Source organism: Pseudorca crassidens, chromosome 18 (assembly GCF_039906515.1).
Source record: "Pseudorca crassidens isolate mPseCra1 chromosome 18, mPseCra1.hap1, whole genome shotgun sequence".
NCBI lineage: Eukaryota > Metazoa > Chordata > Mammalia > Artiodactyla > Delphinidae > Pseudorca > Pseudorca crassidens.
Genome location: NC_090313.1, coordinates 77,807,928 through 77,825,742, shown reverse-complemented (window position 1 = coordinate 77,825,742; position 17,815 = coordinate 77,807,928). Strand labels below are relative to the sequence as shown.

The 17,815-nt window shown below is 40.5% G+C and overlaps 1 protein-coding gene across 12 annotated transcripts in view; it reads left to right on the top strand.

Annotated features, from left to right (window-relative positions):
* The window catches only part of SGCG (sarcoglycan gamma), a 50,521-nt gene that overhangs the window by 26,157 nt on the left and 6,549 nt on the right, over positions 1 to 17,815 (top strand). For all 12 annotated transcript variants that reach the window (XM_067713740.1, XM_067713735.1, XM_067713733.1 and 9 more), the window contains 3 exons: positions 2,872 to 2,991; positions 6,508 to 6,580; positions 15,351 to 15,474. In XM_067713740.1, coding sequence (XP_067569841.1) covers positions 2,872 to 2,991; positions 6,508 to 6,580; positions 15,351 to 15,474 — 317 coding nt within the window. The remainder of the gene's footprint in view (positions 1 to 2,871; positions 2,992 to 6,507; positions 6,581 to 15,350; positions 15,475 to 17,815) is intronic.

Sequence of the window (17,815 nt, the reverse complement as noted above, 5' to 3'; positions counted from 1 at the left end):
CTCTCACCGCTGCGGCCCCTCCCGTCACGGAGCACAGGCTCCGGACGCGCAGGCCCAACGGCCATGGCCCACGGGCCCAGCTGCTCCGCGGCATGTGGGATCTTCCCGGACCGGGGCACGAACCCGTGTCCCCCGCATCGGCAGGTGGACTCTCAACCACTGCGCCATCAGGGAAGCCCTAATTCCTTTATTTATTTCCCTCGTTATTTGTACCAAAGCCTTTCATTAAAAGTGTGATTTTACCAGATAGCTCCTTTTTTAATCACAACGAAAGTATTTGAGTTTTCTTTTTTTTTTAATTAATTTATTTATTATTTATTTTTGGCTGCATTGGGTCTTTGTTGTGGTGCACGGGCTTCTCATGGCGATGGCCTCTCTTGCTGCAGAGCACAGTCTCTAGGCGCGCAGGCTTCAGTAGTTGTGGCTTGCGGGCTTAGTTGCTCTGCGGCATGTGGGATCCTCCCAGACCAGGGCTCGAACCCGTGTCCCCTGCACTGGCAGGTGAGTTCCCAACCACTGTGCCACCAGAGAAGCCCTGAGTTTTATTTCTTAAAGAACTCTCCTGCACATGAGGGTGGCTTACTCAGCTCTAATGCATGTCCAGCAAGGTTATAAAGACTAGTAGAATATTAATGAAAGTTAAAAGATTTAATTATAAACTCACTTACTTTAAGAGATGATTATTCCTGTGGTGGGCTTGTTATCACTTGGAGCACAGTTTCTTTTGAAGTGGAAAACATATTTAAACTGAACATTCTATGTATTTTTTATAAAGTGAAGATGGAATTTTATCCGCCTCTGTGCGTTTGTTTGAGTAGCCCCTCTACCTGGAATCTCGCATTCTCCCTTCATCAGGGAAACATGAACTCTTCCAGGTCAGCCCAGACATCCCCTTCCCTGAGGTGTCATCCCTGACCCCCCAGGAGGGACAGGAATTCCTTGTCAGGGTTCTCACTGGACACTGTCCATGGTTGTATCACGGCACTTATCAAATTGCCCTGGGACTAGATTTATATGCTTTTTTCTTCAGTAGACTATGAAATCCTATAAGTTGTGAACTGCATCTCCTCTTTCATGTAGCCTCAATTCTTAGCACGAAACCTTGAACATAAAAGCATACAATAAATTGGTGCTGAATGGAAGAGACTCACTTTCCTGAATTTTCTTTGATTTGAGGATTTATGTAGCTTTGTTACTCATGAAAATTATGCAACTAAACTCATTCGTTGAATATTTCATCAATGTATATGAAACAATGGTTACAGAAAAAATGTCATTTAGTTTAACCACTTTCACTTGATAAATTCTCCTCGAATTGTTATATGAACGTCCAATAAGCTAAACAGTGAACTCTTATTGGATAATTTACTCCAGTTTTTTCCTCTTGATTCTAAACTCAACTTCAAATTCATCACTTAATGCAAATCAGTGTTTGTATGATAAATATGTAAGATATATCAGTGACCCAGAAGAGGTAAATAGTGACACCGAATCACAGGATAACTGAGTTTGGGTGAAAGCTCAGGAGAGCAAAAATAAAGGCAACTATCACAAAACAAAGCCAGGCTTCCTTAAGAGAAAGGAGATAAAACATAGAGAAAAAAATGTGTTCCACTTTGTAACATGTGAACACATGCACATTTAAATGAAGAATCTTCGGAGGGATCTGAGGTACAAATTAGTGAAAAAACATAAGAATATGTTGCTGACAATATCCAAAACTGATTAATGTATTAGTTGAAAAGCTTCTATTTAATTTCTAGCAGGTACCAGTCAACTTGAAATAGTACTGTGAGAGACACAGGGACACATACACGAAATCTGCAAGTATCCATTTCACAATAAACTTACTTTTCCAGATAAGAAAATAGAACTAACAAAAGAATGAAGGAACACTTGTAGTTCCTTAAGCAAATGCTGAACGCTATGTTCTAGAGAGATGAAGCCATTATGCTGCTAAGGTTAGAAGGACAGGAAACACAGAGAAATCAGAAAACATAAAATGATGGATACCCGACTGTACCAATGAGAGACATTGAACAAGATCTCACACGCTGAAGGTACAGCGTCCCCAGTGCCTGGCACACAGAAGCACACATTAAACATGTGCTGAGTACAGTCGTAATTTAAAAGCCAGTGGGTCGGAGATTGGGATTGGCGTATATACACTAATATGTATAAGGTAGATAACTGATAAGAACCTGCTGTATAGCAAAAACGAACAAACAAACAGAAAAAGTTCATGTGAAAGGAGTAAGCTTGGAGGAGAAAGTGATGCCCTGTCCCTGAAATAGAAAGAAGGGCTGGAGAAGACAGAAATGGCTGAGATGAAGGTGAAGGGCAGAAACTTGAGGGTGTGTTTCCATGGTGATGTCTGTTTGCTCCATGGAGTAGGAGGTGAGGATTAGGGCAGAGGCAAGAATCTGAGTGTGACTCATTCATTGTCTGCGTTAACTTTGGCCATTGAAGGAAGCCATTCATAAGATGGTCTTTCACAAATCTCACATTTCAGAATATAAAACCCTCAGTTGGTTAATACTCAAAAGAATACCAATTTCAGTAATCTGCGTAGAAGAATCATATTATTTTTGGCAAGTCTTAAAAACCTGAAAAAATTAATTTTTATATAATTCATTCATACATATATTTGATATAGATCTACATACATGTGACCTACATTAATTTTAATAATATAATAGATTTTGGCTTAGGACTTAAAATTTAATCACAGAATCAAAAAAATTACCGGTAACAAATCTTAAATGTTTAGTGATTTGGTACTGCTGGGTGCCATGGCATGTGTAGAAGTAGAGCTTTTAACACTGCAGAGACTACACACTTTATAATAAAATGCTTTCATTCATTCTTTAGGTCCCAAAATGGTAGAGGTCCAGAGTCAGCAGTTTCAGATCAACTCCAAGGACAGCAAGCCACTGTTGACTGTTGATGAAAAGGCAGTTGTGGTTGGTACAGATAAACTTCGAGTAACTGGTATGTAGTAGCTCTTTATTTTTAATTAAGGAATAATTGACAAACAACATTAGTTTCAGGTGTACAACATAAGGGTTCAATAGTTGTATATATCTGACACGATCCCCACAGTAAGTCTAATTAACGTCCATCACCACACATACTTAAAACTTTTTTCTTGTGACGAGAACTTTTAAGATCTACTTTCTTAGCAACTTGCAAGTACACAATACGGGGTACCCGTAGTCGCCATGCTGTATATCACATCCCCGCGACTTATTTGTCTTACAACTGGAAGTTTGTACCTTTGACCACCTCCACCCATTTTGTCCACCTCCCAACACTCACTTCTTGCAACCGTCAGTCTGTTCTCTGTGTCTGTGAGTTCGGGTTTTGTTTTGTTGTTGTTTGTTTTTTAGATTGTACATATCAGTGAGATCATATAGTACTTACCTTTCTCTGACTTTTTTCACTGAGCATAATTCCCTCGAGGTCCATCCATGTTGTGGCAAAGGGCAGGATTTCCTTCTTTTTCTGGTTGAATAATATTCCATTGTGTATATACCACATCTTCTGTGTCCATTCATCTGTAGTAACTCTTAAGAAAAACAGTATCACATGGAGGGCACTTCCGCAAAAGCAAATTGCAGTTTTGGCAAGTTTACTGTGGAATATTTCAGACAGATAAGAAAAAGTTACTGTAGTTAGAATTTGTTGACTTTTCTTCATGGCATTTCTTTTGAAATTCTTTGACACTCTCTTAGAAGAATGAAATCTTCCTCACAAATCTTTACCCACTTTTTTCCCCCACCATATTGTTTCCTTTTATCTCTTTCCAATTGGTGTAACCCAAAGGCTTTACACAGAAATAGAAAACTACCACAGCCATCATATAATTCCAACTGTGTTGGGAAAATTGCACCAAAAAACAAAACTTGATTTATTCTTTATGTCATACGACTCCATAGTTGCCACAATGATGGTTAAGTTTCGTTAAATATATAAGATACGAGAAGAATATTTTTATAAACGTTAATTTTTCCAAGTAAATTCCCATTCACGCTTTTCTCCACTACGTACTATAAACGTTTGATCTCTGTGTTAAATGGATTGATTTCAAGTAGCCTTTGGAGTTTCTTGGATCAGCAAAAGCAGCAGCAGTTGACAGCCAAGGAAAGAGGAGTGAGAAGCGACAGAGAACCAGGTCATGCTGGGGGCAGAGAAAGAGAATTCAATGCTTGGCTATACACTCTTCCCTCTGGCCACTTGCCCTGAGCGTGGGGCGTAAGGGGAGGGACTCAGTGGTCTTCCTTTAAGGCGGCCCCGCCAGATTCCTGAGTTGCAGGACATCCTGACCTGAACACACGTCAAGAAGTGCTTTCTTGCCGTTGCCTTTGTCTCAAGAACTCAAAGAGTCACGTGAAATCCCTCGTCCGTTCTTAAACAGCTGCCGTATATACTCTAGTCAACGGGGAAACTGAAAAATCATTTTTAAACCAAATTCATGGAGGAGATTAAACAATTTCACCACCCCAGTTTGAAATTGATCTCAGCCTTCAGCAGTCTCATTTTTCCCCCTAAAAATAGAATTGTCACCAAGTGACCAAAATCAGCATGTCCCTTTTACTAACCCCAGTCGCAGAACATGGTATTGGAGCAGCGTCAAAATGTCATCTTCAAAAAAAATATTTTATCCCGTCGCCAGAACTGGCTTCTGGAGGATGATGCACGGTTGGGTACTTCGGTTCCTTGGTAGTGATTCGCTGGGCGGGGTCCATTCCCCAACATTTAGGAAGGAAAACAGGGCCCTGTAAGAGTATCCAGTCTCATCACTAAGGGGAAAGACACAATCTAGCAATAAGGCAGTTCAGTCCCTTCATCCTTCTCTGATTAGCTGAACGGGATTGCATGTGTCACAAGTGACGACGTAGACATCCTGGAGGCACCCACAAAGCCACCCACAAAAGAGGACCCGGAAAGTAAGGTTTCAGCCACTGAAGAAGTGAAGGTAAACACAGCTGGGGAGTCCATGTCCCTTACAGATGTGAAGACGGATCTCTAGCAGCTGCTCAGAGAGGGCCACACCCTTCAAGCACACGCTCAACACATCCGGCTCCGGACCCAGTCATGCAGCCCTGTGGACAGTTGATGACCTGCTCCATCAGTTAACAGCCCTTCAGCTGAAAGGAACAAAAGGCCCAATTAAAACTGGCTTCAACTCTAAGGACATACATGATCCCACAGGAGGTCTCCAGGCTGATTCATTCGGTGTTTTCCCCCAGCTCTGCTTCTCTCCTGACTTTCCCCTTTCAGTGGTGGTGAATGGTCCCATCAATTCCAAGGGTCACTTCCTTGTGCAGTGACTTCTCCAAACTTCCATAAGAGGACCTTGATGGCCTCAGGGGGTCTGTGCCCCTTAAGTTGTCCTTCCAGCCTAAATTTTCCTCATATTAAATTGCTTGCGTTTCTCTTTTTTTTTTTTTTTTTTTTTCTGTACGTGGACCTCTCACCGCTGTGGCCCCTCCCGTTGCGGAGCACAGGCTCCGGACACGCAGGCTCAGCGGCCATGGCTCACGGGCCCAGCCGCTCCGCGGCATTTGGGATCTTCCCGGACCGGGGCACGAACCCGTGTCCCCTGCATCAGCAGGCAGACTCTCAGCCACTGCGCCACCAGAGAAGCCCTGGTTTGTAATTTTGAAAGTTCATTTTGTACTGACGGGTGGAGCCCAAGACAGGGGTGTGGTCTAGGCCAGGCAGAAGGACCTAGATAAATCATGATGAGCACTTATCTGTGAATAACCCTGCTGTACATAGGTTAAAAGTGTGGGCTTTGAAGTCAAATCACAGTCCGGCCACTTAGCTGTGTAACTCTAGGCAAGTTAATTAACCTTTCTGTTCCTCAGTTTCCTCTTCAGTAAAATGGGAAAATAATCATACCTGCCTTGTAGGGTTCTGAGTACTAACCAAGTTAGGCTATATCACCTTCGAATCTCTGCACCCTAACCCAATACCCACACCATGCCTTGCACATAATTAGGTTCTCAGACTAGCCAGACAACTGGGAACATACTGATTCGTGCAAATTAGAAAGTCAATTTTAAATATTCAAAATCTGGATTTTTCTATAAATTTCCTGATGTGCCTTAAGAAACAGAGGACACAAGATACAATTTTTACACGTAAAATCTAGAGAATGAACCAAATTACTATTACCGAAAATATATGGACTTAATGCAATTTTCAACTGAAATTTCTTTCAATTTGAGGGCTAATATTGCTTTCTGGTTTTAAAATAAGCCTGGGTATTTGTAACTGCTTTAAAAATCATATTTTGTTTATAGCCATCTAATGAAATCGTGGTATCCTTGGAAAAGCAGGAAAGCAGTTATACCTATTTTTTTCCTGCAACTCAAACATCTGTACGAATTCAGCAACGATCAGAGCCTACGTGTCCTGTAATATGCAGTGTAAATGCTCGATTTGTGGGCTGCTGTTTATTTTACTCTTGTAAAAGCTTCCTCTTTGGTTTGTGTTTAGGGCCTGAAGGGGCTCTCTTTGAACATTCAGTGGAGACACCCCTCATAAAACCGGACCCAGTCCAGGACCTTAGGTAAGAATTTTGTTCAAATATAAACAAACTCTCTTACAGAAGATACCTGGTTATGTGCTAGAATAACACGTTAGCAGATATTACCAGGTTGTTTCTTATTCCATTAGTTGTCTTTACTCTGATGAACTTCCGCCCATAACAAGTCATTTCTTACAAAAATCCAAAGGAGGTTAGACGTCCTACTGTATGTCCCGTCCTTTTGTCTCTGAGCTCGTTACTAGCCCTGCCCCTGCCCCAGTGCAGCCTGTACTGTTCCAATAGCTATTCCTGCCTCCAGAAAATCTGAGGGACTTGGCTAAATGCAGCTATTTTATTTATTTTTTCCGATTTTTTTAAATTGTGGTAAAATACACGTATAAAATTTATCATCTTAACCATTTTTAAGTGTACAGTTCAGAACATATTTATACTTTACACACTTTAAAAGAATTTTTTTCCTTTTCCATTATGGTTTATCACAGGATATTGAATACAGTTCCCTGTGCTATACAGTAGGACCTTATTGTCTATTCATTCTATATATAATAGTTTGCATCTGCTAATCCCAACCTCCTAATCCATCCCTCCCCCACCCTACCTGCCCCTTGGCAACCACAAGTCTGTTCTCTATGTCTGTGAGTCTGTTTCAGTTTCGTAGATAAGTTCATTTGTGTATATTTTAGATTCCAAATATAAGTGATATTATATGGTATTTGTCTTTCTCTTTCTGACTTACTTCACTTAGTATGATAATCTCTGTGTCCATCCAAGTTGCAGCAAATGGCATTATTTCATTCTTTTTTATGGCTGAGTAATATTCCATTGTCTACAGGTACCACATCGTCTTTATCTGTTCCTCTGTCCATGGACATTTAGGTTGCGTCCATGTCTTGGCTATTGTGCATAATGCTGCTATGAACATGGGGGTGTAAATGCAGCTAATTTAAATGTTTCATTGATTCCACATCAGCCAGAGTAAAGTCCAGAATGCTACTGGGGCACTTGGCTTGTGACCTAGACTCCTTGGGGCTCTCTAGGTTGGCACCCTGGGGCCTCCTGCCTCACCCGTCCTGAGACTGAGCCACTGCCGGGCCCGGACTCCACACTTCCACACACGCTGTCCCACCTGACTGGGGTGCCCTCCTTCCCTTGGAGACCCCACGAATATCTGCTTGTCCTCACACTTCAGGTCACATGCCACGCATGGGGCTATGGTTCATGTGGTCCACAGACCCTTCGTTTTTCCCTGGAGAGCATCAGCTGAGGCAAACACTGCACGTTTTAGTGAAAGAGGACGGTGTCTTATATGGGCTTGAAATTTGCAAAAGGCATTCTTAAAAATCTCAGTTTACATTACGTTTTTTAAATATGTGCACTGTTAGCAGAGACAAGAATGTTATAAAACCGAGAGCTTGACGGATTCGTATACGCAAAAAAGTTGATGTATCTTTTTCTCAATTGTGGCAAAATGCACATAATATAAAATTTACCATCTTAACCACTTTCAAGTGTACCGTTCAAAAGTCTAAGCTACGCTTATTGTTGTGCAGCCGTCCCCCGCCTCCATCTCCAGCATTCTTTACATTTTGCAAAACTGAAACTCTGTGCCCATTAAACGCTAACTCCCCATTTCCCCGCAACCCCTGCAAACCACCATCCGAGTCTCTGTCTCTATGAATTTGAGGACTCTGGGCACCTCATTTAAGTGGAATCAAACAGTATTTGTCCTTCTGTGACTGGATTATTTCACTCAGCACAATATCCTCAACCTTTGGTATATCTTTACATCATAGCAGAATATATAAAATCACCCAGTTCCATATATAAGTTTATTCTTTATACAGAGTCTCTGTGTGACTGTGTGTATTTCACTTTATTACTAGGCTACTGAATGTTCTTTGCTGCTGTAACTGTTTATTCCAATAGTATATTTGTATTTTATAACAAAAACAAATAATATTTTTAAAAACAAATGTCTTAAAGTCTACAATGTCACTTAAAATCACGTTTAGAATTTGAACTTGAAAAATATTCAGGAGACAATTAACATGTTAACATATTATGTATAATAGGGAATAATGTACAGTAGGAATCCCAGCTTTACAGACAAGCCTGGTGACCTTGGCCAAACTAACCTTTTGAGGCTATTTTTTCTCATATATAAAACGTTGATAGGGACTTCACTGGCAGTCCAGTGGTTAAGACTTCGCCTTCCAATGCTGGGAGTGTGGGTTTGATCCCTGGTCAGGGAGCTAAGATCCCCACGGATCTCTCATAGCCAAAAAACCAAAACATAAAACAGAAGCAATATTGCAACAAATTCAATAAAAGACTTTAAAAATGGTCCACATCAAAAAAAAATCTTTAAAAAAAGTTGTTAGTAATGCACATCTCAGAGTGTTCTAGGAAAGATTTAATAAGCTATTAAGTTTAAAATATTTTTTCTAAACTGAAAGTGGAATACAAATAATCATTTTTATTATCAAGTAGATATTCACACAAAATGGAATTGGGGTTAGGAAATTCAGCATTTCTCTTAATTTTAATGTCTAATTAAATATTCATCAAAAGCAAATGAGAGTTCAATTCATCTTACCCACTTAGAGAACACTGGCAGCATAAAAATACATTGTGACAATTAAATTATAACAGTTTCATTGATTTTGATAAAGGACCATAAGATTAATATTACAGAATTATTATAGTTAGGGGAAAAGAACATTTTATTTTCCTAGGAGAGGAAAATGATTCAATATCTTTAAAAAATAATCCCATTAAAACCATTTTGGAATTATAAAATAATGTAAATTGTAGAGATGCCAAGCCACTCTTTGAAATAAATGTCACTATTTTAAAATTACAGGTCTCAAAATTAAACAATTCATCATACGTTTTCCCATTAGGAAATAAATCTGCTGGCTTCTACAGCAGTCCCTTACTAAAAAAGAAATGGCAGAAGGGTATTATTCTCTGGCTTTCTAAAGGGTGATACTAAGCGAGGATTACATAACCCAAATGTTACAACAAAAGTGATTGAGAATGTAACGAAATTGTAAGGAACTGCTTACAATAAGGAATGAGGTTTGGATGGAAGACGTGAACTAATATGTACTGAACGCCTTCCACGGTCAGGAAAGGTGCGGTCACATAGTTTATCTCGTTTACTCATCAATTCGACCTGAAAAGTATCAACTCGATCCCCATCTTATAAAAGAGAACACAGAGCTCTAGATAGTAGCGCGTTCTAAGGCACAAAGGAAAAACATGTAACCAACTCATGACTTAACTTCAGCTCTGACCCCAAAGCCCATCCATATACCCTCTGTTCCCTCTTTCTACCACGCAAGTGAACCCGTCATGATTTATTCTTTGATTTACTACCAGCCTCCACTGATTGAGTACACGAGAGTCGTATTTTCTTCTGTAAGTTCTTGCCGTAAACTGTCTTTCCCTTTTTATTTCTGTCCAGTAGCATTACTATTGCTGGCCTGAGTAAAGTAAAAAGATACTCCTGGAATATCATAACTGACCCATGAAAACTTTGAATGTGGATTTTGTTGGGTTAAGATCATGAGGCATTTATAAAAAGATCTCTGAAATATACACGTTTAAATATCACAATTCAAATTTTGGTCTTTGCTCAAATTGTAGTCATGAAAGGGTAGCAATTATTATTTTAGTTAAGACAAAAATATAATTAACTTGTATTTAAGCTAGATTTACATTTCTTACGGCAAAATCATCCTCAAAAAAAGTGTGAACTCTGACATACTGTTTTAAAGCTACTTCTCATTCACACATGATATAATTCCATCTTTTTTTTTAATGTAGTGAAAATGTATTAAGTGTATTTATATGCCAGAGGCTATGATAGATGTTGGTTCTACAGTGATAAAAGGCATGGTCCCTGACCTTAGTGAGTTTAAAGTCTATTGAGAAAAGAAACATGCAAACAAGTTAAAACAACATAATTCTTTGCTATGATGAAGGTACAAATTATAGTGAGAGAATAAGAAAAAGAGCATGAATGCTTCAGGGTGATCTGAGATGAAATCACAGATAAGGAGGCACGTGAACTGAAACTTAAGCAATCAGTAGATGTGGATACGGTAGGGTAAATGGCAAAGCCTCTGCAACCCAATAGGGATGTGACGTGATTAAATATGTTATTATTTGTAAATTTGTGGAAACAATGCCTAGCACATAGTCAGTAATATATATGTGTCCTCATTAGTTAAGTAAAATGAGCAGACATGGAAATATCTGTTCCTGTTTCAAACACTTGTAAATATTGGTTTGCTTAATAAGAGTTTATAAATATTGCTCAACTAGAAACCAAGGAAAGCTAGTTCCCAGGTCCCAGTAATAAAGAGGAAATTCATGGTCAGAGCACAGCAGAAGCTAAGTCAAGGGTACTCAGGGAGAAGTCAGGATCCCATAGAGGTTAAGGGCTGGGACTTTAATATTTTATGGGGACTGAGATTCTAACGTATAGCCTAGTGTATATGAAATGCCCAAACTGAGCTATCTCATAAATCTTGGCCTCTGTGAAACAGGTATTTCAATTTACCTACTAGCCCAAGGATGCTGCAAGAAAGTTGCTATTTTGGGCTATGGGTTGAAAAAGTTACCAAGGAGAAATCATGGGTTGCAAGCATTAGGAGGACTAAATCCACACTACCTCATTGTGCAGGAGCTCTAAGCTGGAAAATTAACATTAAAAACTGCACCAAGGGCTTCCCTGGTGGTGCAGTGGTTGAGAGTGTGCCTGCCGATGCAGGGGACACGGGTTTGTGCCCCGGTCCGGGAAGATCCCACATGCTGCGGAGCGGCTGGGCCCGTGAGCCATGGCCGCTGAGCCTGTGCTCTGCAACGGGAGAGGCCACAGCAGTGAGAGGCCCGCGTACCGTAAAAAAAAAAAAAAAAAAAAATTGCACCAAGTCTATAAACCAATAGTGATAAAAAAAAAAAAAGAGAGAGAGAGAGAGAGAAACTACATTGAAGATATTAATGGCATAAAAACACTCATGGAAAAAAAAAATCTTGCTGAAGATGAGCTTACTAAAAGAAGAAGAAAAAGGCAAATGAATAAGGAATTGAACTACCGTGGGGAAGAATTAGCAGCCACTTCAGGTTACCCCTGAAACTCCAAGTAGTAGAGCAAAGCGAAGAGATTTTAAAACAGGTATGAATAAAAGGCTCAAAGAGAAAAAAAAAAAAAAACTTGAATACAAAGGTAAGGCAAAGACAAGATGAAAACAGAATATTTGGAAAATAACAAAAAGAAGTTCTAGGAATGAGAGATTGAGTAATTAAAATCAGTGGCAGCCAGAACTTGGCTTCTCATACCATTCTCCAACAAAAGGAATCAGGATCCTTTGGAGAAATCCTTGGCTCATTCTAGGACTGGGAATATAGATGAACTTAGAGCATCTTATAGCCAATAAGTAAGAAATGCTCAAAAACCCAAACAATGAGGGTATGTCAGAAGGAACACAGGCGTCAACTCTAGGTTGGCAGGTATCAAATCTCCATGATTTTTAGATTCATTTAAAAAAATAACAATGTTTATAATATGGAAGAAATTACATCTTTTGCAGATACTTAAATGTATGATAAAACATTTAGATGTTAACTTAAAATATGTAATGGGCGCCTCGTTTTTCAAAATTCTTTTAGAACAGCCATGAAGCGCACTGCTTGGTTTTCTGTTCTACCAAGTTTTGGAATGTGTGGGTTTCGGGGATGAACATACTCAGTTTTACTAACTTGGCCTGAACAAACTGTTTTACCAAACTTGGCCAACATACACCTCAGAGTGCTTGCAATGATGTCTAATTCATGAGCAGTAAGAGTTGGTCTTTCCTCACGTTTTTACCAATATTCGGCACTGTCAGAGTTTATGATAGTTTTCATCTGATGTGTGTTATATTGTGTTATTTTACTGTTTGTTTCCCTGATGACTAGTGTGGTTAAGCATCTTTCATATTTTTATTTTATTATTAAGGTTGCTTCTTCTGTGAATTGACTCTTCATCTCTTTGCTTCTTTAATTACTTTTCAAAATGGATTTGTAGGGATTAAAATATATACATATTCAGAATATTAGCCTTTTTCCTATTATATTTCTATTAATTTTTAATGTTTATGTACTGAAATTTATTAATCATTTCTTTTCTTACTTCTGGATTTTAAGCCATAATTAAAAGACTTTCCCTACAGGAAGAGAAACTCGCCAGCCACGTTTCTTGTATGGCTTTCTCTCTTACATTTGGATCGCTGATCCACTTGGAGTTTATTCTTGTATGAGGTACAGATACAAGAATGTGGGTCTAATTTTCTCTCTTCCAGCTGGCCAACCAGGTGCCAGCAACTGCATTATTATGTAGCTGCCGCCACAATTTGAAATGCAACCTTTATCATATATAAGATTTCCCTGTGCATCTGGGTCTGTTTCCGCAGTTTCTACTCTATCCTGCTCAGCTGTCTATTCAGGTCCAAGTACCAACTTTGTTACTTAAATAAACTTTAAAAGATATTTCAGTGTCTGGTAGGGCTAGCCACACACAGACACACATACGCACATACACGTACACATACACACATATACACACACATACACACATGTACACATAAACACACATACACATACATACACACAGATGTACACATACACACACACATACACACAAACACACACACACAACACACACATACACACACTCTTGCAGCTTTTCCCTTTCACGCTTTCTGTCTGCTGTTGCTTATTTTCCCACATGAACGTGAGGTCTTTGATATCCGGCCACTGTTGAACGCGTTCACAGAGAGGTGCACTTCAGAGCATGCTAATCTCAGCCGTTTGGGTAAAATGTGTCTACACCTGTGCTGCACTGAAACGTTTCATCTTCAAGGATAGAAATGACGCAAAGGGGACGAAGGTTGCTCTCCCAGGAGTATCGCAGTATAATGCCGTTAACAGCTAGTCACAGGGCCTGTTGAGGTCGTTTGCGGTTTGAGAACTGGTCTTTGAAGCAGACTCACCCTCACCACGGTCCCTGGAACAGGCCCGACCTGTGCAGTTGCTCGCCCATCCACCTCCCTCCCCTGCCTTCCCTCCCCTCTCCTTTCTTTCTCTCTGGCAGGAGGAATGCAGGCAGTTAGCAAAGTCAGAAGGGGCCCGCGATCAGCAGACCAGGCTCATGAAGATACAGCGTGTTTCCCCAACACCTAAACCCAACAGAATTTGACCAATAAATTCTAGGAATGTCTGTTTCCTCGCACTCAAAGTAATATTTTAAAATGTGTAACAGATCAGGTCTTACATACTGAGACGTACATAAGGAAGCTTTGTTTTCCATAACAAATAGTGGTAGACAAGAAACTTGCTGATCAAAGGGAACAATCCACCTGATTTAGAAGTCGATCAATACTACTCAGCCATAAAACAGAATGAAATGATGCCATTTGCAGCAACATGGATGCAACTAGAGATTATCATACTAAGTGAAGTAAGTCAGACAAAGAAAGACAAAAACCATATGATATCACTTGTATGTGGAATCTAAAATATGACACAAATGAACTTATCTACAAAACAGAAACAGCCTCACAGACATAGAGAAGAGACTGGCGGTTGCCAAGGGGGATGGGGGGGTGGGGGAGGGAGGGATTGGGATTTTTGAGATTAGCAGGTGCAAACTATTATATATAGAATGGATAAAAACAAGGCCCTACTGTATAGCACAGGGAACTATATTCAATATCCTATGATAAACCATAATGGAAAGGAATAGCAAAAATAATATACGTATGTACAACTGAGTCACTTTGCTGTACAGCAGAAATTAACACGGCATTGTAAGTCAACTAGACTTCAATTTTAAAGAATTGTGAAAGTCGATCACTCAGTCAGTTCAGCAGCAAATTCATTCCCAGGCCCTTCGCTCCTCTTAAACGTCACCCTTTCTGTCTCCTGCCCCCCTCCACCTTGTGTTCTCCTTCTTGTGGAGCTTTACACATTTCAAGGAAGTCGCCCTTTCAGCTTTTGGTTGAGTCAGGTTGGAGCAGCTGAAAAACCTGTCCAGTGATCACGTTGTGCCATCTGGTGGAAACTCAGTCTTTTCCAGGCGGAGGCAAATAAGAGAATTTTTCTGCTCCTGTGTTCCTGGTTCTGTATCTGTGTTTGACTACGTCACAAGGAGATGCTGAGACGTTTTACAAAAACAACGCCAGCGGAGGCCAGTCTCCACCCTGTCAACTCCATTAATTCAGTATTTTTCCAAAAGAAATCTTTGCATCTGCCCTGTAATCTTCCTAAATGAAAAAAAAAAAAGCAAACAACACCTAGAGTCCAGATTTACATCCTATTTTGTGAACGTGTTAGCAGATGTACGCGTTGCGCTTAAATTTCTCTTTTTCCCGAAGAAGTTTGTATTTTAGCTAAAAAATAGTTTTCCAGAGATATTCACCAATAGCATTTTCTTCTGCTGTGGTGTGCCAGAGTGCTAACCACGCCGTCAAAGCTACTGCACAGGGCTAGGACTGTCTAATGTTTGCATCTATCTTCAGAGGATGCTAATTTCATGGACTCCATTGATGGGAAGTTAAAATTCTTTACTGCACTTTATTTCTGGATTTATCAATGAGTAACGTGCCCTATGTTAGCATTCAAGAATGAGTGAAAATACCATATACTTTACTGATTATATTTTCTATGCTAAGCCCTTGGTTGGGGGATTCCTGGGGTGGCTGTTTCTTATGCTATTTTTCCTGGTTTCTCTCCCTCATTTCAGACTAGAATCCCCGACACGGAGTCTCAGCATGGACGCCCCGAAAGGCGTTCATATTCAAGCTGCTGCAGGGAAAATCGAGGCCCTTTCCCAGATGGACATCGTTCTTCACAGCAGTGATGGGACAGTGAGTCCAATAGATGGGGGCGGGGTGGGCCTCCCGTTGCACAAGCCTCACGTCCCCTGAGCACGAATGACACGCTTGTCCGTTAAGGCATCGGCATAGTAAATTTATGGTAGTTTGTAAAGAAACGTCATGAAAGGCATAGCACAGAAAATGTGAAAGGAAGGAGAAGACAATTTAGCACTGAAAGAAGGGCCAAGAAAGGTTAAAATCATTCTGTGTTGGATCCAGACTGCTTTGTTTGGTATTTGTGCTGTCGAGTCTCTTGTTGTTGTCAGCTTTGAAAAAGTACTAGACTCTCAGAGCTTACAGAGAACATCAGTGCTGTCACTTCCTGGTGAGCCAACTGCCCTCAGTAGGGCTGTCACTAGGAGTTACCTGTGACAACCGTCATCTGTTACTGCCAGGGGTGCTCGCTCGCACCAAGTTCTGGGTAAGCGAAAATTAAATATGAAAAGTAAGAGCTACAGGAAGAAAAAACCCGGAACCTCAGGTCCAGAAATAAAACATCGCTGATACGAACTGTGGCTATAACGGGCAGCAGGGTACAGGCTCCCCACTACTGACCTTTCTAGTGCGAGACCAGTTTGCCAATTACTGTGTGAATTCAGGGACGTTAACAGGCCTCTCTGGGCCTACACCCTCAATGGTCAAGTACAGGAACTAGTATTTACATCAGAGTGTCGCAGGGTTATGAAACCCCAGTGCGGTAAGATAGCTTTGAAATGATACTAATTTAATAGTAAGAGGGAGGTGTTGTTAAGGCAGCCCCTGAGTACACAGGACCCTCGAGGGCAGCCCGCTGGTGGGAAACCAAAGTCATCAGGCGAAGCCCCTGCAGGTTGTAACTTACAAAGTTTTGATGCATGGAGCAGGTAAATGCAAAAGTGGAAGCCAGGAATTTTGGAATCTTTTTACTAAATCATAATGTCACTACGTACTGAAAGCGTGTTACCTTGAAAAAATCTATAGTGATCTTAGTTTTGAAATAATATTACTTGTTTTCATGAATTGGGTGTCGTTTTACAAGTAGCAGTCAGCCCGACCCATACTTGGAGTTGATGCCCCTTCTTACTGGGAGCTAGTTCAAAGTGAAGAGATGTCTGGCCTCCCAGAAAATATTCTCCCAAAAAGGCAAATGAAGATGAACAACAAAGCAGTATATGGACCATCAGTGACCAGAGTTTGCTGGAAGGACAGGAAAAAAAAATAACTAGAAAAAAATTAACCAATTAACCAGGAAAAAGGAGAAAGGAGAAGCCAGCAAGTTAGGGAAAAGCAAAGAACTGGGCAGAACCCAAAGCATTAGATAATAACCTGAATAGGTTCTGCTCTAAAAAAATAAGACCCACTTGACTTCCTCCTCTGACAGTGACCCAGACCCCAGGGCAAAGCCTGCCTATCACGCATGTGTACTGTCACCCACCGCTTCCATGAAGAGGTCAGCATCCCGAGAGGGGACGCAGACGCAAACGCCAGTTTATTAAGAGCTTGGAGTATACAGGATGAGAGCCACGTGAAACAAAGGAGGGGTCCGACCTTGTTGGCGACGAAGAATGTGGAACCTCCCCAAACAGGGTTTAATTCCTTCTGATAAGTGAGCGCCCTGGTCAGGCTTGTCTGCTCTGTGTGACCACACTTATTGCCTTAAGCTGTCAGATCACCAGATCTCAATAAATGGCCATTTGTTTGTATTTCAGTTCAACTAAACCTCGACAGGAACAAAAACATCCAGTGGCTTTCATCTTATTTTAGTCGTCTGTGTGTCTACTGCCTTCCTGCATTTCATAGAAGGCAGTAGAGTTTCAAATCGTATTTTAAAAGCTGGGGAAATGGTTGACAGCTATTAGGATGAGTTTAATTGCCTCTCACAGGAAAATAAAATCAGGAGAAATTCCAACAATCACAGGTTAAAATGACTAAGATGAACCTACTTCTGTGGCTTGTATCAAATACTTTATCCTGATAGGGAGGAGAAGCTGAAGGTCAAAGTGGAACACAAGGTAAATGTGAATCAGGCAAAGATTGTATTATTTGGGTCAAATAATTCTGAAAGGTCTGCATAAAAGTGTCCCATCATACGTTTTTCTAGCTCGCCTAGCACAACGAGTAAAAGAAAAAAATGACTTCCTCCAGTTCCTAAGGACTATTTATCCCCTGCCTGGATGTAAACTAGAAATAGGCTTTTAAAGAATCAGATTAATTGTAATTCGATTTCAGTCAAGCCAGATGCCTACTTCATTTTCTCTGCAGAGGAAGAGCGAATTTGTTTGGAACGATTTGAGCATTTAATTTCGTGCTTGTTGCGTCCATTCCTCCTTGACCACTTCATCTCTCGTTCTCT